At 44.6% G+C, this 23,904-nt stretch overlaps 1 protein-coding gene across 1 annotated transcript in view; it reads right to left on the reverse strand.

Moving 5' to 3' along the window:
- Positions 1 to 23,904, reverse strand: part of grid2 (glutamate receptor, ionotropic, delta 2) — a gene marked incomplete at both ends in the record, with an annotated part of 512,472 nt that overhangs the window by 206,512 nt on the left and 282,056 nt on the right. Inside the window, one exon of the mRNA XM_080467951.1 lies at positions 16,341 to 16,628. Coding sequence (XP_080324077.1) covers positions 16,341 to 16,628 — 288 coding nt within the window. The remainder of the gene's footprint in view (positions 1 to 16,340; positions 16,629 to 23,904) is intronic.

Below are 23,904 nucleotides of genomic sequence, written 5' to 3' on the forward strand. Positions count from 1 at the left end.
CAGAGTCATTCTATACACATATATTGTGTATAGAATGAGTTGTGTCATTTAAATGACACCAAACAATATGCTGAGACATCTCAACAGCAAACTTCAGTGAGGCTTCTGGACTTCTAGCAGCATGCATATCTTCAAGCTCCACAGTTGATCAAAATCTTAGTCATTTAGATTGACAACGACTTGTGCTGTCATCCCTTAAAATAAAAACAATCTGCTTTGACAGTTTGTTATCTAATGCATTGTAATTCATACATTTTTAAGTGAGTGTCTTTACTTTGTGGAGTTACAGCATAAGAATATTATATGGATAAGTTTTCCAATATGCTAAATAGGTGAATTTTAGAAAAGTTTCAAGTATCAGGAAGGTGATAAATAAATGATGTCACCATTTCCTGTCATAGTCGAGAAGTCTTCATTCAGCTATTTAAAAAAGAAAACTCCCAGAAGTAGCGTTCCAAAGCACCTCCGTGTTCTCAGCCTCTGTTTGATGTGATACTATGTGAAACCCTTCGAGAGCTCATATGTTCTCTGGGATTTCATAATTTGTCATCTTAAAGTGAAACTTTGACATTTCAAATTTCAGACAGTTTTCTTTCATTAGTGGTGTCGAACTTTAAATGTTGACATGAGTTCAGAAGAATATAAAAAAATAAAAAAATAAAAAATATCTATGACTAGTCTTTGTAATGCCATGGAAGCATTCTACTCATCAGTGCACCCTTCTTCATCTCCCATGTGATCTTTCTTTCTTTTCCTTGTGCTATAAATCCCTGCTCTGATCATTTAATGCTTATCCCACTCATGCTAATCACTCATCTTAACCTGTCAAGTATTTTTCTGTGTCCACTTCTGCAAAGGGACAAGTAAAACAAACCAATGTGATTCTCTTTCAGGAATGTAGTCCTGACTCTACTATATTGTATCAAATATAGAACACCGGGCATTGACATGGTCACATTTTAGTAAAATCACAAAACTTGCAAGACTTAAAGGCATTAAGTCAATACATCCACCTTATACATATATAATTAGATGTATTATTGAAGTTGGCACAGCCATGTTGCTTGAGAGTCATTATTTCAAACTCCAGCTCACCACATTGAAAGTCACGACATGGACACAACCGCACTGATGAGCTGTATTGTGACAAATGTGGACTGGTGTGAATGGTATTCTCTTGAGGTGAGCGCCAATCCACTGTATTGATTTCATTTTCAATTTATGGAGTTGTGCTCAAATATTTACAACTCTGGATGATAAAGGCACATACACTTGGAATGCAGGTAATGGGTGGAAGCCGTAAAAAAGGACTGAGGTCATATTTTAGACAGTTACCCTACTTGCTACCAGAGCTGATTTGTGACATTTATGGTCATTGGGAGATAAATCACTTCATCTCAGTGAATCTTTGTGACTGAGAATAGATCTACTGCTCCAGAAATGCTTTAATGATTTTTTTGTTGACAATGTTTCTCGGATATGGAATATTTTGTATTGGATGGATAGATGGATGAATGGATAAATGGATAAATGGATGGAAGGATGGATGTTCGCCCCTGATCATACTGAAGACCTCCTAATGTTTGCAGTCCTACTAAGCAAAGCATATTTGTCCAAACTATGAAATTTTTTATTGATTTCTTCTCATAAAAGAATTGGCAACCGAACAAGCATCACACTTTTAAAAGAGCTCTTTCGCTCAGCTATAACCTTTTACTGTAGCGCCTCCGGCCCTCTCTTGTCATTGGCTAAAAGCAAAACAAAACAAATCATCTTAATGTCAACAATGTTATTATCACTAAGTGGTACTTCTTGCATTTGCTCAATGAGGCCCTTGTTGTAGCAGTTCAAACTAGATTATGGGCAAGGTCATTCTGTAGGTAACAGCAATTGTTAGTTTGATTTTAATATGTATGGAAGGCCATGAGTATATGATATTTGGGGATGGGGAAGGGTTAGTGGGGGTGGAAAAACAAGCTGAATTAAAATAAAGGGAAAAGGGGAGAGGTCGAGAGATAAACGGTGAGAAGAGAGGGAGAGATGATGGAGAGAAAACATGTGTTTCTTCAGTGTCCGGGACGGACCAGTAGAGCTGAAAATAGGGATTTGGACAGTTGCGCCGTGGCTTCATTTGAGAGGACACACTTGACTGTCTGTTCTCCAAAGAACTCTCCTTGCACTGAGGCAAGGCCTTTTGGGAGCATCGCTATCATCTTAAAAGGCCATCTCCCCCTTTCTTGCCCTCTCCTTCTCCCGACCTTGCTTTCTCTCTTCCTCTTGGGCCCCTTCCCTCTGCCTTCTCACCTTCAACTGGGGGTGGGGTGGGGGGGGTGAGGCCATTAGGGAACAATGGTGGTATCTTTAAAGGGCCTTATGCGATGGAGAGAAAAGCACTGCCTAAACCCGGAGGACTCATGTGATGGCTCGGTGAGCACATAGGGGATTCAAGGATTCAAACGGGGCAGACCAACATGTATGCACTGTGTATGGATGTATGGCGAGGTGACTTTGCGTGTGTTGTGTAGATATAACGTGTCAAGAACGCAACAATCGAGAACACGTGTGTTAATGTGGTTGTTTGAAGGTTGACATCGTGAAGGTAGTTTGGCTTGGAAAAAAATAAAATAAAATGTTTGTCTTTAATGATGTGGAGTTAAAGAGCTCCTCAAATCATGTATCACTCATGTCACATTGGGAAAAAACTGCACCTGCAAGTATCGTGTCTCCTTTAACCCGACACACAGTCAACTGTTATGTTATGGTGAGCAAAACAGGTGATTGCTATTTCTAACACATCAACTAGGAACACAGCGCTCACTTGTTTATAACCGGTATGATTCAGTTACGTTTAGAAAGCACATTAATTCAGTTACTTAATGTGCTTTCTAAACATAATTGAATCATACCAGGGAATAAAGTTTACAATCTTCTTTACTACTTAAAAGTTATTTGTTAACTAGAGTAATAAAAACTTGCAATCATTCTATATGCTCAGTGCTGTATGCTTTCTTAGCCTCCAAACTCAATGGGATTTAGAATCTCTTGCTCATGGCACCACATAAAAAACAAGCTAATAAAGCTTGATTACATTTACAAAATACCTTGTCAATAATATAATAAAGATTAAACAAGTTTTTTCACAACCATGGATGAAAGAGAGAGTGATACAGTCTCCTCCATGAAATAATATGATGAATATCCCACCCGATACACCCAATCTTTCATAAAGAAATTGCACAAACCCTGTGCAAAACAAAAGTTGGAATTTCCACTCAATGCAGCCCTATGCAAGTATTATTACAATATTTGCTGCAGTTATCACCTAAAATAAATACAGGTATATGTTTTCTCATGCTTATTCAATCGTAATAATCTGATACACTATTGGCAAAATCTTATGGATATGGATCACATATTATATCATTCTATTTGCATTTTTTATTTTCCTTTGGGCTTTATTACATTGAAAAAGGTCAAAACTGCTACATTATTGGGAAGTATTGCATTATCGGCCATAATTAAAATATTGCCCCACCTTTCAAAATTATGGAGTAAATTAGTGTAAAAAAATGTTTGTATATATGTTGCTCCCCTCGGAAAGTAAGATATTCAAATGTGGGAAGGAAAAAGGTGAATGAAACACTTGTACTCAAATAAAGTAGAACTATAACGTTAAAGAAGAACTAGCTTTTGCCTGAAGGCAGGAATATACTTGCTGTTTATTTGCATGTGGATTCACAAAAACAAAGAAACAAAAAACTCTGATCTGATCATGATAAATACAGACTATAATAGCATTGCTAATCTTTAGTGCAACAGGTAGAATGACCTGAGACCACCACAGAGTTTGTAGGTTTCAACACATTAAGCAAGGCTTTCACCAAATACACTAGCAATTACAAGCATGTTAGTATGTATAATTGAGTTTATTATTATGCACAGACTAGGTGACTTATCCTGATGCAAATGTTTTACCTATTGATTTTAATGGGTTTGTCACAGGGATGTGAACAATCAAAATAAGTGTTATGGTATGAAATGTGTTATGTTGATGGTATATTACACACATTAGTTCAGCTCAGTTATTGTTCAGCTATAATGCCAACTACTTTGCAGGCCTTCTAAGTGTTGCTCAGGGTAATTCAATTGTGGTTTTTCACTATATTGATTTCTGAAGTATGGGAGTAGCATAAGCCACAAGTTGACAATAGCTCATATAAATTGCTTGGTAGAGCTTCTTCATTACAGCATAGTTTCAAATGACATACTGTATTCAATACAATGATAAAATGCCATAAAGTCATTGGTGGATTACGGTTCAGCCTGAGAAAAGCACTGCAAAACAATTCCTCTATAGAGGTTTCCCTTTGAAGATCAATGCATGCAACACATTAATTATGTTAATTGACGGCAATGAGTGAAATGGAGCTCCATTACGGCGATAAGGAGTAAATCGACACTGAATTACCAGATGTTGGGAACGATTATACTGTCTTTATGGACCAAAACTTTTAGCCATGCAACACTTTTGATTTCCTTCCAATGAGAGATGCCATGCCTGGTTTGTTCCATAAGCCAGCAAAGCCTTGGACCACTAAAAGATGCAGCATGTTTGATGAGGAGTTAACAAGAAAGCAATAATAAAAAGGCAGAAAGAGAACGGAAAGGAAGTGAGGCCGCCATTGGAATGGAGTAAGAAAAGGAGACCTCCAGTGACAGTCAATCTTGTGATATGAAGTGAAAACCAGACCGATACAGCCTCTTGACCCAATGACGGCAAACCCCAACCAGGATTTGTGCTTCATGTGAGTTTGCTCAAGTTTGTGACCCAACATTTGACAGCTGTGTAAAACGGTATGATGAGATTAACTTGCAGTGGCCAAGCAATCAAAAACTCTGGGGTCAGAACAGGACACAGCATGCACAGCACAGATAAACCACCTGCACAGATACTCCCACACAACAGCAATAAAACTGGGTAAACATGTGTTGGAGCCAAAATCCTTTGTTCACTCACCCTCATGAGGAAGGGGGGGGGGGCGAGGAGGGGGGTGAGCCACGTTTCTTTGAGAACAAAGAAACCATGTGCTCAACCCTGGAAAATTCGCCATTGATCACATGACCCCCCCCTGGGGGGCCCCCGGGTCCCCCCTCCTCTAGCTGCGGCACTGCAGCTCGACGGCAGGGGGACCCAAAATCCCGTCATCACCGGGTCACCGGCCCGGTGACGCGCAAGCCAACCCCGCGTGGATTGGCTGAACCACGGCCAACGCCGCGGGGAGCCCGGAAGACATCATAACGGTATAAATTCAGGCCCGGGAAGAGATCCAGCCTCTTCCAAAACGAAATCGCGTCAACCCAGACGCACCTTTTCGTAAGGAGACAAAGCGCCTCGTGTTAACGCACCTGGACCGGGCCTGAATTTTCTTCACCTCGCTGGACGAGCTCAAGAAAAGCGGGAATTCCCTTTATTTTTGGTTTCCCCTTCTTTTTTTTCTTCCTTTTTTTTGTTTGCATCCTCCGGACCCCGAGCGCGCGCTGCAACCGCACGCTCGTCTGCAGACCGACCTGAGCATCGCTTCTTCACTCCCCCCCTCATCGCAAGAAGCTGCTGATCGCCCCTCGGATCACACTACGGGTTTCCCCTCCGTAGTCCACGTCAGGTCTCTATTTTCTGGGACGCCAGAGAACCGCCCGCGGCCACAAATCGACGGATTTCACCTGGCCACGGAAGCACGTTTCCCCCTCGTCCAACCAAGTAAGGCTTAGAGTCTGGGCAGGAATTAGAATAACGTGATATTATTATTGCTGTGTGTTTATTGTTGGTACTTGTAACTTTGGGACGCCGATCCCTGTTTCTGAGTACTTTTGTGTCTACGCGTGGACGGCCATCCACGCGAATCATCGCACGCACGCGCGAGCCTCCTCATCCTCAGCTCACGCTTCTGCTCCCAGAGTCCATATCTGCCTGAACAGCCGTTTTTGGACTCTGTACGTGTAAGCTGAGGCGGTCGCGTCAGTGTACACAGTCAGACACCCCCTCCTCTCTCCTCTCTCTCTCTCCTCTTCTCCTCTGTTTCCCTGTTCACTAACCAGCGCACGGTACGGCCGCCGCTGCCTCCAAGCGCCTCCTTTCAGTGCGTCCCTGGGACCGTGTGTAGTTCACTGCGGCTCGGATTTCTCGGCCACAAGGAATCCGGCGCGCTCCCGACGGCTACGGCCCGTGCGGAGCTCAGTGACGTCACGCTATCCCAGGCAGAGCACGCCGAGCGCCTCTGGTGACCGGGTGGGTAATCACATCGATTTCCTCGCCGGGTCGCCGAGCCGTTTGGCGCCCTCTGGTAGTCGCGTGGGTAATTGCAACCGCTCGTACCGCCATCTGGTGGTTGCATTAAGTCATCACAACTGCCCCGCGCGCCGACGCGCACCTAGTGGCCAGATCGGGTGATTACACCGGACCGCCGACGTCTACCTCCCTCTGGTGGACGTTCGTGGTCATTACCCTCTCACCAAGTCACGCCCCTTTCGCTCCACAAACCCGCACACACACACACACACATCGCTCCCCACACTCGAACACACACACACCCACTCACACACATCGCTCCCCCACACTCGAACACACACACACACACACACACACACTCACACACACACACACACACTTTATTAGCCGGCTTTGTTTTGTATTGTGTTGTTTTATGAGATCTTGCTTGATGTTTATTGATTAGATGTGATTCATAGATTGATGATTTAGGAATAGACGTTTGTTAATAAACACTTAATAGTTGAATTGAACGATTCTTGGTGGTTTTTGTGTGCTTTTCAGCGACAACTGCTGGTTGTAACAGTCAGTGCTCGGATTTACAGCCTTCCTTTCCTGCTTCAGTTAAATTGCGATTATCATTTCAATCAGAAATAATAATTTAAACATTTTAATTGAACTTTCTTTTTTAAGACTGATGTTTCGTTTAAGACCCTAACTTCAGCTGGTGCCCCGACTTTGATTAAGTAACGGTAATATTCAATTGATTAATAGTTTGAATGGTTTAAATCAATTTCAATGATTTTAACGCTTTGGGTAATTTAACACACCTAGGAGGCGTTGGCGAATGAATGCAGGTTTTCCACGGGAATAACCCGCATTGCTTTTAAATAATTTTAAGTGTTTCATCGCATTTTCTGTGGTTAATTACCCGCACTATTATTGATTGATCTGTTACCCAGTTAACCTAATCACAACTTGAATTGTCTCTAAGCTATTGTTCATTTATTTTTGTTGCAGATAGATAATTTGTATGCTTTATTAATTAATAAATTAGTCAATTTATTCAATTAATACTCAAGAGTGCTTTTAATCATTTTTAAGTGGTTTTCGTGCATCTCAGCATCCAATTATCCAGTATTATTAATTCATAAAGCGCAAGTTTATCCAATTAATAATCCTAACTGCATTTAATTCAATTTCAATGGTTTAGCTCATTCAAATAACTCATTGTATTTAATTAGTAAACCCCGACTTTACTTAATTAATTCCAACTCCTCCTTGATTACTCCCGATTGTTATTAGATAAATAACCAAACTTGTTTGATTAACAATCCATTCTAAATTACTTGCAGATCACCTTCGGTGGTCCACTCCACCGAAGTAATTCAGCCTCCCCTCAGTTATTGACTTACAAATCGCAGGTTTGTTTCATTGATAACTTGAATCATAGGTTGCTCTCCGTAATTTAATCATCACTCGTAATCAAGTACCGTTGTTCATTGATAGGTCAATAGCCATTTGTGACGCCTTCGCAGCTTGAGCTTTTCCCCGGTTACTCCAGCGAGTCGCCTCCTGTGGGTCCACAGGCGCTTCGGTAGGTCACGCCACTGACCCGCAGTTGTCAACAAAGGAGTGACCCGTCACGCCTGTTGACCGGTCGTGCCACTGGTGGACCGCCTTCGCGATTGGACCCCGTGGAGGTTCCTCCCGTCAGGCGACCCTTTTTAGCTCAAAGCTGTTGGCCGATAACTGACTATTTACTCCAATCAACCTTTATAGCTTTGCATAACTTACACTTGGTACATTACCTTAGTAATCTATTACTCCAGTAATCCATTACTTTGGTGGCCTACCGCTAGTGATCAGTAATTGTCAACCCGTAAATAACAATTTACTTCTTTTGGCGATTCGTTTATATGTAAATTACCTCTGACAGGGTGGAACCTTCCGGTAGCCTACCACTAGGGTAATTTGCATATTCTGATCACACGCTGACCCCAACATAATGGTGCCCCGTGTGAGGCTGTTGTAAACCAGCATTGTTACGAATAACTGCACAAAATAATCCTGAATCGTTCACTTAAGGTGTAGCCGTTAACTTTATTCTCCCAGAATTGGTTTTCAAGATACACTTTTTCAGCACTGTCGAACAAAGTCACTTGTGGTGTGAAATCAGTTGTGAAGTGGTTAGTGCCTTGCTTTCCCTGCATTCTACGCATGATTAACACGCTGTGTTAAGATTTCTGACTACGATTAATAGACACTAACAATATTGCTCGCCAAGGTGTTAGACGCATCTGACTAACTTGGATAGGGTGCAGCTCGAGCAATTAACGAAACCGAGAGGTTTGTAAGACACAGGTACAGCCGTTACCTGTGCAGTAGCAAAGCTAATTTGCCGTTAACCACAGCTAACGTTGTTGACTTCGGGCGTAAATCTCAACCACTCAATGGAGGGTAAGAGTTCCCGGGCACAGGGAGCCGAGGCTCCGCCGGTGCTAACTGAGCCGGCCATACGAGACGTGGTGTCCCACCTCGTCCGTCTCTCCTTGGAGGAGAAAGCAAATCTCGAACGCTACAGCGTTGAGATTTGCGAAGAAAAGATCCGAGAGCTGGTAAGTTTTGTCAACAACCCAGGGGACAAGCCGGCACGTACAGTGCCGGACGTCCTGGGCCAGATCAGCCTGCTCTACCAGCGTAGAGCAGAGCTACAGTCAAAGGAGGCGGAGGAGCGTACGGATCGGCTGCGTCTGGACAACCAGAGGCTATCCAAGGACAACGCTCGCCTCCGACAGGAGCTGGACGCCTCCAAGGACGAGGATCAGCCTTCAGAGCCCGAGAAGCAACGGGCTCTGCCTCCTCATAAGGAGACGAAGGTCGATGAGTGCACACTAGAGAGTGAGCCTCAGATCCAGGAGTTAAAGGAAAACCTAGAAGAAGCTCAGTCGCTAATCGCGATGGGCATGGAGAGGGAAGAAAATCTCCGACACCAGCTTTACACTGCCACCCTAGGTGCGCAACGTGACCCTAATTGGGGTCGTCGTAATCTGGCTTCGCCAGAGAGGTCTGGCACTATCGACTCCTCATGCGCCACAACGCAGAGGTATGACGCCTCATATAGCTTAGATGGTGATTCTTTTCAGCCCACGCGCAGCCGCAGCACGGTGCGCTTCGACGACTCCGCCACTCCTTCCCATCTGCAGCCCCCACGCGACGCTAGCAGTCGGGAGCAGGGGTCCAGGAGGGTGCCTCTACACCCCAGTAGACCTCCCTTGTATGGCCCTAGCGGCCCCGACCCGCGTCAGACAGCAGTCCACGGGGAACTGTCGTCAGAGGACTCTGACGGCCCCAGTCCCGTGAGGGGGTGGGATGTCCGGACCCGCCAGCTCGAATCCCTCGCAAAGGACATCGAACGCTTTGACCCGAGCAACAAGGACGCGAGTATCGAGGACTACCTCCGTGAGGTTGAACGCTGCCTCCTCGACATCGCACGTCCTTCCATGCGGGAGAAGCTAAAGCTTCTCTGGAAAACAACGTCCAGAACAGTCCATGTTTTCATGGAATCCCTGCCGCCAGACACCCGAGACCGGTACTCCACCCTCTGCCAGGCTCTCCGGGAAGAGTATTCATTGTACAATGACCCTGCTTCGGCAACGTTTGGTGCATTCGCGATCACCCAACGGAAGTCTGAACCTCCAAAGGAGTATTACAGGCGCCTACGAGTGGCCTACTTCCAAGGCCGCAATGCACCGGGGTTGGAGGAAGATCACGCCTTCAAGTCTCTGTTTGTCAACAACCTCCACGACAGTGGGAGGTTCGATGTGGCTCTGTTTTGCAGGACCGCCAAACCCACCATGAAGGAACTGCGCCAGCACGCGCAGATGGTGTGGGAATTGCGTCAATGCCCGGGTAAGAAGCCTGACATTGACCAGAGGGTCCTGGAAATGGAGCCAAGGGAAAACACGGATTTGAGGCTTGAGGGCGATGAGTTGCCGACACCCAGAACGAATGCTGGAGGAGGGTCTGGTACACCCTCTCCGTCTGAGCAGAAAGGCGCACAACCAAATCAAAAGGGGGGACAACAGAATCAAAAGGGTGGAAAATGGGCCAGGTCAGAACAAAACTTCCAACCGAAGAAAGGGCCCGACCCGAATTCAAAGTGGAAAATGAAAGGTTCGGAAAGGGACCACGGTCGCTACAGAGCTGACCAGTTAAAGACTGAGCTACAGCAGTGGGTTCAAACCTGCATCAAAGAGGCTGTACAGAACTTGGACCTGTCCAACCAAAGGGGGCGCCACCCCCCCTCAAGGGGACGGGGACGTAGGCCCCCTCCCTCCTGACTAGAGCGGCGGCCCCGACCCACCACAAACAAGGTTTACCTTGTCGGGTGGGGGGGAGAAACGGGTGAGGCGGGAGAACGTTCAAGAACGACAGCTTCCCAGTCCACCGATTTGCCGTTCCTGACTTTCTTAGGCAATCTCGTGCACCGAGAGAACGCCAACCGCATCTACACATCCGTGGTGGTGGGAGGATGTGTAAACGCCCTCGCGCTGTTAGATTCCGGGTCCGAAATAAGCCTAATGTGTTCAGCCACCTTCGCCGAGCTTGCGAGAGCTCTGCTGTCTCTTGGAAAGCCACTGCAGGTCGAAGCTTGCAGCATTAACATCAGAAGCTTCACTCAGGACACTTCACCCATCACCCAACGCGTCTGGGTGGATGTCACTTTCCAAGAGATGTCTTTGGTGCATCCCATCTATGTCACCACGCTGGACACAGAACCATTACTCATTGGCCAAGATCTCCTTAGAGAAGTCAGTTCCTCCGTGAGTAGCCTCAGTACCGGGAAGATCCCCACGTACTTAGTTCCACTAACACTGGTTGAACAGATTCTCAAGACCACTACCACCACTGTTGTACAACCTTCACAGGTACATCTGGCATATAGTCTCGGCAGTGCTATTCCGATCTCTGTGAACCCACAGAACCTAGAGTTAGGATTTATCCTAAACCTACCAATCATTGAAAAGCAGAATGTGTACCGTTTAAAAACCGTATTGAATGTGGGATTCTGGGAGGGTAACACACACGTACACCTCCGAACGCCACCCACACTCGCCTACCACGACGACAACCCCTCACTCTACCTGGTCCCCAATCTCAGCATGTGCACAAACACCAAAGACATTCACTGGATCTGTCCCAGCAACCCTTTCATTAGAGATGTCACCAACTATCTATGTGGGCTGAGGGCAGACGCCCCGGAGCAGAAATGTCAAGGTAGTTTGTCCATCAAAGATGAAGGAACCGAGACCAGAGTAGAGAGAGCAGGTAGTCGATGGCTCGTCAACACACCTCATTCTGAAGCGACCATGTCCTACGACCGCCATGATATAGCCACCAAGCTCACCCTGCCCAATCAAACAATATTCCTCAATGTCCCACCAGGGGCTACAGTACACATTGACGACATAATCCTCCATCATCTCGATGCCGACCGACACGAGGTGGAGATTGAGATGATGGATGCATTCGTCGGGCACAATTTCACAATTGATGCCACCCTCCAAAGCCAGCTTCTGGCTGAGGGAACCAAATTGATTAAATTCAATTTAAAGCCCACAGGGCTCTCAGCCACTTTCCCTAGGCGGGCAGGTGGACACCCATACCAAGACCATCCCATCAGCATGGCAGCGCTCGGAATGTTGCTCAGTGGCTGGATCATCACGGCCGTAGTGGCGTACGCGATGTACAAGTACATCCAGAAACTACAGGCCCGACTGGATTCCCTGACCCTGGTCTCGCCACGTTTTGTGGGCCCATCCACAAACACACAATAGGCCAGCCCTCACCCAACCAAGAGGTGAAGGCACGGCCTACTAACCCTTTTCCTAACCACCCGTTCCCTTCCTATTTCTCACTCTCCTGTCCCTTTCCTACCTCTTTCATGTTCACTGGTGACGACCCTTAAGAAATGAAATGTATGTGTGCTTAGATAGTTAGAATAGAAATAGTAAGTCTGCCCAGACTAGCCTTAGCCTGCCCAGACTAGCCCAGCCTGCTCAGGAAATAACCTCACATGTGAACTGGTGGACAGAGAAGGACAGTATGTTTCACAGGACATGGGGACGTTCACAGATTCTATGGATTGTTCGGCCCAGGTTTGCTCCAAAGACTGTGACCTGCATCCCACTCTTCGGAACAAAGGGGGGATGTTGGAGCCAAAATCCTTTGTTCACTCACCCTCATGAGGAAGGGGGGGGGGGCGAGGAGGGGGGTGAGCCACGTTTCTTTGAGAACAAAGAAACCATGTGCTCAACCCTGGAAAATTCGCCATTGATCACATGACCCCCCCCTGGGGGGCCCCCGGGTCCCCCCTCCTCTAGCTGCGGCACTGCAGCTCGACGGCAGGGGGACCCAAAATCCCGTCATCACCGGGTCACCGGCCCGGTGACGCGCAAGCCAACCCCGCGTGGATTGGCTGAACCACGGCCAACGCCGCGGGGAGCCCGGAAGACATCATAACGGTATAAATTCAGGCCCGGGAAGAGATCCAGCCTCTTCCAAAACGAAATCGCGTCAACCCAGACGCACCTTTTCGTAAGGAGACAAAGCGCCTCGTGTTAACGCACCTGGACCGGGCCTGAATTTTCTTCACCTCGCTGGACGAGCTCAAGAAAAGCGGGAATTCCCTTTATTTTTGGTTTCCCCTTCTTTTTTTTCTTCCTTTTTTTTGTTTGCATCCTCCGGACCCCGAGCGCGCGCTGCAACCGCACGCTCGTCTGCAGACCGACCTGAGCATCGCTTCTTCACTCCCCCCCTCATCGCAAGAAGCTGCTGATCGCCCCTCGGATCACACTACGGGTTTCCCCTCCGTAGTCCACGTCAGGTCTCTATTTTCTGGGACGCCAGAGAACCGCCCGCGGCCACAAATCGACGGATTTCACCTGGCCACGGAAGCACGTTTCCCCCTCGTCCAACCAAGTAAGGCTTAGAGTCTGGGCAGGAATTAGAATAACGTGATATTATTATTGCTGTGTGTTTATTGTTGGTACTTGTAACTTTGGGACGCCGATCCCTGTTTCTGAGTACTTTTGTGTCTACGCGTGGACGGCCATCCACGCGAATCATCGCACGCACGCGCGAGCCTCCTCATCCTCAGCTCACGCTTCTGCTCCCAGAGTCCATATCTGCCTGAACAGCCGTTTTTGGACTCTGTACGTGTAAGCTGAGGCGGTCGCGTCAGTGTACACAGTCAGACACCCCCTCCTCTCTCCTCTCTCTCTCTCCTCTTCTCCTCTGTTTCCCTGTTCACTAACCAGCGCACGGTACGGCCGCCGCTGCCTCCAAGCGCCTCCTTTCAGTGCGTCCCTGGGACCGTGTGTAGTTCACTGCGGCTCGGATTTCTCGGCCACAAGGAATCCGGCGCGCTCCCGACGGCTACGGCCCGTGCGGAGCTCAGTGACGTCACGCTATCCCAGGCAGAGCACGCCGAGCGCCTCTGGTGACCGGGTGGGTAATCACATCGATTTCCTCGCCGGGTCGCCGAGCCGTTTGGCGCCCTCTGGTAGTCGCGTGGGTAATTGCAACCGCTCGTACCGCCATCTGGTGGTTGCATTAAGTCATCACAACTGCCCCGCGCGCCGACGCGCACCTAGTGGCCAGATCGGGTGATTACACCGGACCGCCGACGTCTACCTCCCTCTGGTGGACGTTCGTGGTCATTACCCTCTCACCAAGTCACGCCCCTTTCGCTCCACAAACCCGCACACACACACACACACATCGCTCCCCACACTCGAACACACACACACCCACTCACACACATCGCTCCCCCACACTCGAACACACACACACACACACACACACACTCACACACACACACACACACTTTATTAGCCGGCTTTGTTTTGTATTGTGTTGTTTTATGAGATCTTGCTTGATGTTTATTGATTAGATGTGATTCATAGATTGATGATTTAGGAATAGACGTTTGTTAATAAACACTTAATAGTTGAATTGAACGATTCTTGGTGGTTTTTGTGTGCTTTTCAGCGACAACTGCTGGTTGTAACAGTCAGTGCTCGGATTTACAGCCTTCCTTTCCTGCTTCAGTTAAATTGCGATTATCATTTCAATCAGAAATAATAATTTAAACATTTTAATTGAACTTTCTTTTTTAAGACTGATGTTTCGTTTAAGACCCTAACTTCAGCTGGTGCCCCGACTTTGATTAAGTAACGGTAATATTCAATTGATTAATAGTTTGAATGGTTTAAATCAATTTCAATGATTTTAACGCTTTGGGTAATTTAACACACCTAGGAGGCGTTGGCGAATGAATGCAGGTTTTCCACGGGAATAACCCGCATTGCTTTTAAATAATTTTAAGTGTTTCATCGCATTTTCTGTGGTTAATTACCCGCACTATTATTGATTGATCTGTTACCCAGTTAACCTAATCACAACTTGAATTGTCTCTAAGCTATTGTTCATTTATTTTTTTGCAGATAGATAATTTGTATGCTTTATTAATTAATAAATTAGTCAATTTATTCAATTAATACTCAAGAGTGCTTTTAATCATTTTTAAGTGGTTTTCGTGCATCTCAGCATCCAATTATCCAGTATTATTAATTCATAAAGCGCAAGTTTATCCAATTAATAATCCTAACTGCATTTAATTCAATTTCAATGGTTTAGCTCATTCAAATAACTCATTGTATTTAATTAGTAAACCCCGACTTTACTTAATTAATTCCAACTCCTCCTTGATTACTCCCGATTGTTATTAGATAAATAACCAAACTTGTTTGATTAACAATCCATTCTAAATTACTTGCAGATCACCTTCGGTGGTCCACTCCACCGAAGTAATTCAGCCTCCCCTCAGTTATTGACTTACAAATCGCAGGTTTGTTTCATTGATAACTTGAATCATAGGTTGCTCTCCGTAATTTAATCATCACTCGTAATCAAGTACCGTTGTTCATTGATAGGTCAATAGCCATTTGTGACGCCTTCGCAGCTTGAGCTTTTCCCCGGTTACTCCAGCGAGTCGCCTCCTGTGGGTCCACAGGCGCTTCGGTAGGTCACGCCACTGACCCGCAGTTGTCAACAAAGGAGTGACCCGTCACGCCTGTTGACCGGTCGTGCCACTGGTGGACCGCCTTCGCGATTGGACCCCGTGGAGGTTCCTCCCGTCAGGCGACCCTTTTTAGCTCAAAGCTGTTGGCCGATAACTGACTATTTACTCCAATCAACCTTTATAGCTTTGCATAACTTACACTTGGTACATTACCTTAGTAATCTATTACTCCAGTAATCCATTACTTTGGTGGCCTACCGCTAGTGATCAGTAATTGTCAACCCGTAAATAACAATTTACTTCTGTTTGGCGATTCGTTTATATGTAAATTACCTCTGACAGGGTGGAACCTTCCGGTAGCCTACCACTAGGGTAATTTGCATATTCTGATCACACGCTGACCCCAACACATGGCAGGCACAGCAAAACTATATTTTTTGCTCAAGGAAAGAAAGGGACTGGTGAAACAGGCTGGCACTCGTGGAACTTTATAAAAGGGACATGGGATGTTTCTTGTCTAATGTTTGAGTTAATGGACTGGAAAGAGACAGCGAGAGAGAAAGAATAAAAGAGAGTAAGATGACACAGGCAGAAGCAGACAAGACGATGTGTCAGTGGCACAAAAAAGCATAAAGATTTATATGCATGTGTGTGTGTGTGTGTGTCTTTGCAAATACATGTACATGGCATCATTATGTGTCTTCATTACTGTTGGACGAGGACTAAAAGAGATGTGAGAGACCGTGTGAGCTTTAGGACTTAACCAAACAACCATTAGCTCTCTAATGTCCTATCATGCTGAGAAACCAGTGATACTTTTGCATTAGATAAATGTGAAATTCACTCGTCACCAGTTTCACAGATTAGGACATACCACTGTTGTCAGTCAAAGCAAATCATCTGAGATAGCTGGATGTATAACTGGACAGATAGACATTTAAATAACATTGGCTTGGCTGTCAACAAGAGATTAGAATATTTTCTTACCAAAATCTGAATCATAGAAGAGAATGAACTTCTGCCAGCTATACTCAGAGACCACTTGCATGATGACCTCATTGAGATAGACGGGTGGGCGGACCATTAGGGTGTAGTCATCTGTTCCAGGGACCCGACTGGTGGGCGGGCAGGCGGAACGGGGTGTTCCCGCTGGGGAGCGCTGGATAAAGAGGTGGGGGATGTGCATGGCATCAGCCAGAGTCTGGAGGCTGCCTGCGGACATGCAGCCAATTGAACTGACCAGAGCCAGGATACCACGGTTCATCAGCTCACAGGCTAGATGGAGAGAAAAGGAGGCAATGGACAGAGAAGGAGAAGGGAGAAGAAAAAAAAAGAATTACGTTATTTTTCAGAGCACATTAAACAATTCTTCCTTTCAATATCTCCCAGCATGAAAAAGAAAAAAAAAAAGGCAAAATAAATTTATGTAAATATCAGTTACAACTATGAGCAATTCATATTTATTATCTCATAATTATTTTTGGTATGAGTACGCCAAGGTATGTGATTTCTTTTTTTTTACAGGTCACCACACTGCAGCAATGACTGGAAGAGGCAGATACATTTTAGCTGGCTGTTTCTGCTCATTTCCACATGCGCCACGTAGTTATTTTTAAAGCAAAAGTGGTTACAGCCATACATAGCCTCGTCGGTTTTAACGAAGAGGACTGGAACATATCGTTGTAAAATCCAGCACACTGAGACTTTTTTTTTTTTTATATCTCTCACTTCATCATCAATAAACGGAGGGACACTCTTCAGGAGCCTCAAGGATTCTCGGCCTGTTGATTCTAGGTTGTCACACAGAGTCAATCTGCCAATGGGTAGCCACATGGAAATAACACAATTACATGTGGAGAAGGACTGATGTGTCGCCGTACCGTAACATTCAACAGTAAACAACATAAACACTGGTGATTGCAGGACCTACTCAGCCCGTAACAGCCACGATTTCCAATTTTCCCCACTGACCGTAGCAGCAATCTGCTGCAGCACGCATTATCTGGCTGCACAACTCAAGTTTAACCAAGCCGTATGTCTACGGTGTAGCAGTCAGTGTCTATATTATTGACTGACCCGCCGGCAACTTCATAGACACTAAGACACTAATACAGCCAATGCTAGTGATGGGAACAATGCAGAACAGACTGACTGACTGACTCTAAAATCGTACATATATATATATATATATATATATATATAGGTGTTGCTTTGGGAACTTGTGTTAGTAACAATATTTTTGTTGTTTTGATGCTGTTGTCTAAATGGTTCTCAACTCAGTTGCTCAACATGTGCTCATTTCACTTCCCTTTTTTCTCCTTCCTTGGCCTGCAGTGCTATCAAAAAACACCTCTGCCTCCCACCATCTCATCCGACTCCCCGGTTAGGTCCAAAACAGCTCCTCCTAGTGCTTACCTTTCAGCACCAATCATTCCAGAGCCCTGTTCATGCTGTGATTTTCAGTTTTACTGCCTTACAGCATCGCTGACTACCATCCGCTGTCCTCAGTTAAGACTCATCTCCCTCCCTCTTTAACCTGCTTTTTAGCATCCCACATATCTCATTCCACCTACCAATCTTTTCCCTCCATCTCTACTCACCAGCCATTTTCTTCCTCATCTCTTGTTTATGCTCATGGCAACACAAACACCCACCTAACCGGCTTCCTTCCTCTTCACTTTATCTGTCTTTTGATTCAATGCTTTGTTGGTATTTTTCATTCATTTTGTTTTCATGTTCATGGGCCCTTTCTGCAAATGGCCACCCACATTTTGCAGTCGTGTTCTTGCCTCCTTTACTATTTCCATTCCATACTAATCATTGTTTCATCCCTCATTCCGGCTCCCACATTGCATTCAATTCAGTCTTTCAATGTTACAACTGTTTACTTTACTTCGAGCTGATTAAAAATCAGTCAGAGTCACTGAGTCAACCGGAAAGTGTTGAGAAATGTTCATAGACATGACAAAAAAAATGCGCACACACACAAAATAATGGCAAGAAAGCACAACCTCAAACACACAAAGTCAGCCTCTATAATGCCATGGGGACTAATCCGTTGACAGTGCAGAAATGAAAACAAGAAAAGAAAGAGGAAAGACAAAAGTCTCCCATAAAAAAAAATAAAATAAAAAAAAAAGCTTAAGGAGACAGGTTTGTGTTGCTGAGAATAGCAGAATAAAACATTGTATGAGTGCACACATGTGCAATGGAGAGAGAGAAAACATTAGAGCTATACAATATGACAACATGTCAGCTGGTGTGCACACAAACAACCTAATGAGTTGAATTTCAAAGCGGTTGGTGAGGATAAATCCTCGAATGGTGACAAATCTCTGCGTGCTTGCTTGTCTGTGTATTAAGTGAGCACAACATGCTGTCTGCTTAATTTCCTTTGTAGTTTAATTCAGTTTGTTTAATTAATTAAAGTTACCCCAAGCATAACAGCTTTGAATTGGATACACATATTTTAGATGTACTAGTCATCCCAAAACTTACATCATATGGCATTTTGTTTGTCTTTTGCAGTTTTTGATTAAAATGGCTTTGTATACCTGATTAAAGATATTTTGACGTACAGCCCATTCATAAGCACTAAGGTAATTTAGTTTTCACTGTCACTGAGACACTTCAGTGACATTGATCTAATTTGGAAGCAATAACTTTAAATATATACGAACAGAAAGTAATTTGTTAATTAACAGGCAACAATGATTTTCCTTTTTAGCAATAGATATAGGGTTTTTTCAGTCAACCATTTCCGTGTACCTCGTTGCATTGATGCAGATGATTAATGAGCAGAAGCTAAAGCTGTTTCAATCTCACTGCCCATTGTACAAGTCCATATTTTGAGGAATTAATTAAAGTGTAACAATATATGATTCAACTTTAGCAAGTCTTAGCACACTGCTTAGTCATGGTCATTATTCTTGAAAACCAATGAGCCAATGGTTGCTCACTATGTCTATCCAGCAATTACTCGACATCGGAGCATTTGCATGGCTGTGAGTGGATGAAGCAAGGTGTGTGTGCGTGTGTGAGTGCGTGTGTGTGTGAGAGTGTGTGAGTGTGTGTGCGTGCACTTTGTATTTATCGTTACATTTTAGCAGAATAAGCCAGTCAAATTTTAAAAGTGACATTATTCACACTCAACACCCGCTTCATGGTGGCCGTGCTAACATTTTAGCTTTATTAGTTGAATTTAGCTATAGCACATTAGCTTAGCATCATCAAGGCTTTGGCTAATGGAAGGCTTTGCTAATCCACGACTTATTAGGGCACTTTGGAGAATTAGTGCCCTCATCCTCTCTACACCACACACTCTTAAGTCTGTGGGGGGGGGGGGGGGGGGGTCTTCCAAGCACCAGGCTCATTAATATATCTTTGCTAATGATTTAACGGACCGTTGTAGCCCAACTTTGTATCATTTCTCTGATGTTGGCGACACAAATGAGAGTTAAAAAAATAAATAAATAAAGGTCCTGGAGCTGCAGATCCAGCAAAATATAAGTGTAGGGACTTTTAAGGGTTTGACAGGCATACGCTGTAAAGAGAGAGAGAGAGAGAGAGAGAGAGAGAGAGAGAGAGAGAGAGAGAGAGAGAGAGAGAGAGAGAGAGAGAGAGAGAGAGAGAGAGAGAGAGAGAGATGGACGTGGGAGTGCAAACAAAAATCCAGAGTGTATCTATTTGAAATCTCTCACCTATCACTGCTTCTAAAACCACCCACTACACCACATTCACATACAACCGTTACCATCATGCAAGCCCACACAGACAGACACAGACACACAGAGATGGACACAACGACACACAGACATGCACACACTCGCACTCCCTCCGTGTGGGCCGAACACTGACGCATGATAAATCATTGTGGAATCAATCTGGCGAAAGCAGCTAAGACCTGTCAAGCCATCATGCAGAGGTGTTTATTTGAGGAAGGTAAATGTCAGTCATTCAAACAGACATGAGTTCAGACTGCTGGCCACAGGGATTGTTGGGGGAATCATTCACTTTGTTCATTTATATGCTCTAGGTTTATTTACTTTTGCAGGGATGGAACGTCATCGTTCATGTATTGCAATCCATCTTTCCGTCAAGTTTTGCATGTGTGCTGTTTTTCTTCGGAATGAGGAGATTGATCTCATGAGACCCGCGTGCTCAACAACGTGCAAAATGAGGTGAATCGTGCCTCATGATTTTTCATATATTTTATGTACACTGAATCACAGTTCACAGTTAAAGGCAGGCATGTCGATGCACGTTTGTATGTCAGTGTGTAACATGTGTCACTTGCAACGCAGCATGCTATTGTGTTTTCTCCAGCTTGTCAGTCTGTCAGAATGAATAGACTACAACCACTCCACCTGCAACCACGTGTGACCGATTCCTTTCTCTGTCCATGTCCCTTCAAGTACTTCTCATCCTACCACACACTGGTGAACAAAATACACTTTATGACACAGAGACACAATCTTGCACACTTAGAGTGTGTGGTTACGTCTATAGAGGCAAAACATTTAGTGACTTAAATACGGTAAGAAACTCAGCAGTCAAATGGGATATCCCTCTAGAATAACTGGAAATGGAATGGGAAACCAACATTATTATATGTGGCAATTGGGTAAAAGTCAAGGCAACAACATAGAACTGTACAACAATAAAGTAGGTACAGCAATTCTCCCCCATCAACTGTATTTTTTCTTTTTTTTCTTTACGAAACCAAATGACAACTAGATATTCGCCTGTGAAGCTCAACCGTAATATTTTAAAGTATTTTTTTTTTTGATATACTGCTACTCTTGTCATTATAGTCGGTGGATGGATGGTTGGATGGATGGCTATATATCACAAAGTGAAAACAACAATCCAGTAATCTTAGAGTCAGCAGATTTTTTTTTTCTTGCTTTTGTAATAAAGCCAGATTCACAATATCAAGCACTGTTTATATTTGTCACATACAATCATTGGTCTAATGGAATTACGGGTGTAAAGGTAATCCAATTAGGAGCAGCAGCACAGAGACACTAACCATGGCTGCAGAGGAACAGGCTCAAAGGACAAGATCAATAGAGGGCTGCAGTCTATCCCACCAGGCGAGACCACAGGTGCAAGCTGTGTGAAGATGATCCTGAGGCAGTCCAGCATAGAACAGCAGGTGCAGGATGCAAGTGGGCAGGCAACACAATACCCAAGTGGCTGGGTGAGGTCAAAATGGGGCACACCTCTGAAGGTGGCGACAGACCCAAGATCCTGTGGGGCCTTCAAGTATGGACCACACACCTGCTAATCAACCAGACCATAGACGTGGTAGAAAAACAGTACAAGCATACTGGTGGAACAAGAAGTTGGAGTCTAACAGGGCTATGCCATTACTTTCAAAAATATGTTTACGAAAAGGCACTAAGCTGCAACAAAACAATAACAAAGAGTATCTGCTGAATATGAACATCCAATCTTAATCAAGGGGGTAGTTTTATGTGAAAGTCACAAAAAAAAAAAAAAGCAATAGTTCACAGAGCAATGTCACAACTAGGAATGCTTTTCCATATCTGTCAGAATGCACGCGTGTGTTTGTGTGTGTGTGCGTGCGTGTGTGCGTGCAGCAGTGACCTACTTGTCTGTATTGTTCACGTATTGTTCTAGCTCCTAACTGCTGTGATGCATTGTGCCATACAAAGCCACGTACTGAGTGGCAGAGAGAGATGCTTACTCACAGTGCTGGCAGGCTGAAAATATGTTCTACTCTATAAATGCCTTCGTGTGTGAATGTGTGGATGGTTGGTTGGCTGATCTACACTCCTTGAGGGAATTAGCACTTGAATTAATGTGGTCAGGAAGGTAGAATGAGTAAAAGATAACATGCCCCCTTCGACTTTGTTGCTCTAGAAATTTATCACCGCAGGTTCACAGACTCCTGGCACTTCCTGTTGCTGAAAAAAAACGAGACCAAGGTTTTCTTGCAAACACAATCTGACTTTATCCCTGCCCCCAGTATGCCTACCGCCCCCTTCCCTGTTGCCATTAACATTTAATGGACCCCCTTTGGTCCCTTCATCTTACCACATTTAACATCATCTATTCAGCTCTAGTCTTTGTGCCCTGGAGATACATACAGCCCCTCTTTTATCCGGCTTCTTTTTGTCTTGTCTGCAACATTCTCTGTGTCCCACTCCTCATTCCCTTCAACTGCCCCTCATTTCAGTTTAACTTAATTTGTATGCAGTTACTGTAGTCCCCGTTATCACACACGCCAGATGTATAGCCCTTCTTCCTTTTCCGATCCTCACCTTTCTTTGTCTCTTTTTTTTCCTCTACTTCATTCAAATTATCATTGAGCCATGATTGCAACGGGCTGCCTTCATCCAATGTTTAAGCACTATTAAGCAAATATATCTTAAACAAAAAAACACTTATTGACACGACATGAATTGATTTGATGAGCCATTGACCTGATGCCCAAACACTTTCTTCTTGTCCTATCCACCTTGTGTTGGTCACGTACAATATTCACTGTTTCCTCCCACACCATTTACAATGACTGTTTTAGCCAGATGTAGCTGGAACTCCTCGGTCCTCATTATGGAGGGTGAGGAAATGAAGGAAAAACAAAGTTTTGTGCATATACTTGAATAATCCCAGAGGGAATTATTTACAGTGTTGCTCCATGGAAAGTAATAATAATCTAGAGTAAATATGATAAAATATTAATATATGAAAACACTAACTGTAACTCGCATTACTCAGCAAGATAACAATGTATACATGTTCAAGCTCGACAGCTAATAAATAAATACATACGATAGGTACAGAGAAGGGCTTGTCGGTGAATAGAGTATTTACTCAGTTTGATGGCCACAGGAAATAAAGAACGTTTTGCTGTAGTGTATTTCGGCGAAGTGAGTCAACATTGTAAGACGGCTTCTCACCCGGCAGAGTGGACCTGGTGGTGTTGAAGGCACTGGAGGAGTCAAAGAAAACGACTGTCCAGTCAGTGCAGGGGGGGGATAGATACGGTTGAACTCACCGATGACAGTGTCCTCTATCCCAGCTGCTAGATGAACTGGAGGGGATCCAGTTATCCATTTGATGGCCCGGCATCTTACTAATGTGTGGCTGGTGTAATTATTTATGCCGAGACATAGGTTGCAGTGCATTTTCTATGTAGAGCATGTTTTATGCGCGGTTCAAATAACACAGATTTTCATCTCAGGTATTCTGTTTTGGGATATTTTGTTTACAGTGTGATTAATGGTGCACGGTTAAAGCCGTGATTGTGGGTGATTACTACTTGAGGCTACAAAGCTCACAGTTTGTGAGCAAATGTTGCTTTAAATATGCATTCACTTTCTCTCCAGTCCTCTCTTTATTTCTCCTTTGTGTCCCCCTCTCCAAATCACTGCCTCCCTCAATTCAACATCAATGAACAGTACATTTGACCTCCTGTAAATCCTATTGTTGTTGTTGAGGACAGATACATGTCTCCTTAAAACAAACGGCTCTCTTCTCTCTGGACTGAACTACCTTCCATTCCCACCTCACGCGCCAGTTG

The sequence above is a fragment of the Lipophrys pholis genome (genome assembly GCF_963383615.2).
Source record: "Lipophrys pholis genome assembly, chromosome: 7".
NCBI classification, from domain to species: domain Eukaryota; kingdom Metazoa; phylum Chordata; class Actinopteri; order Blenniiformes; family Blenniidae; genus Lipophrys; species Lipophrys pholis.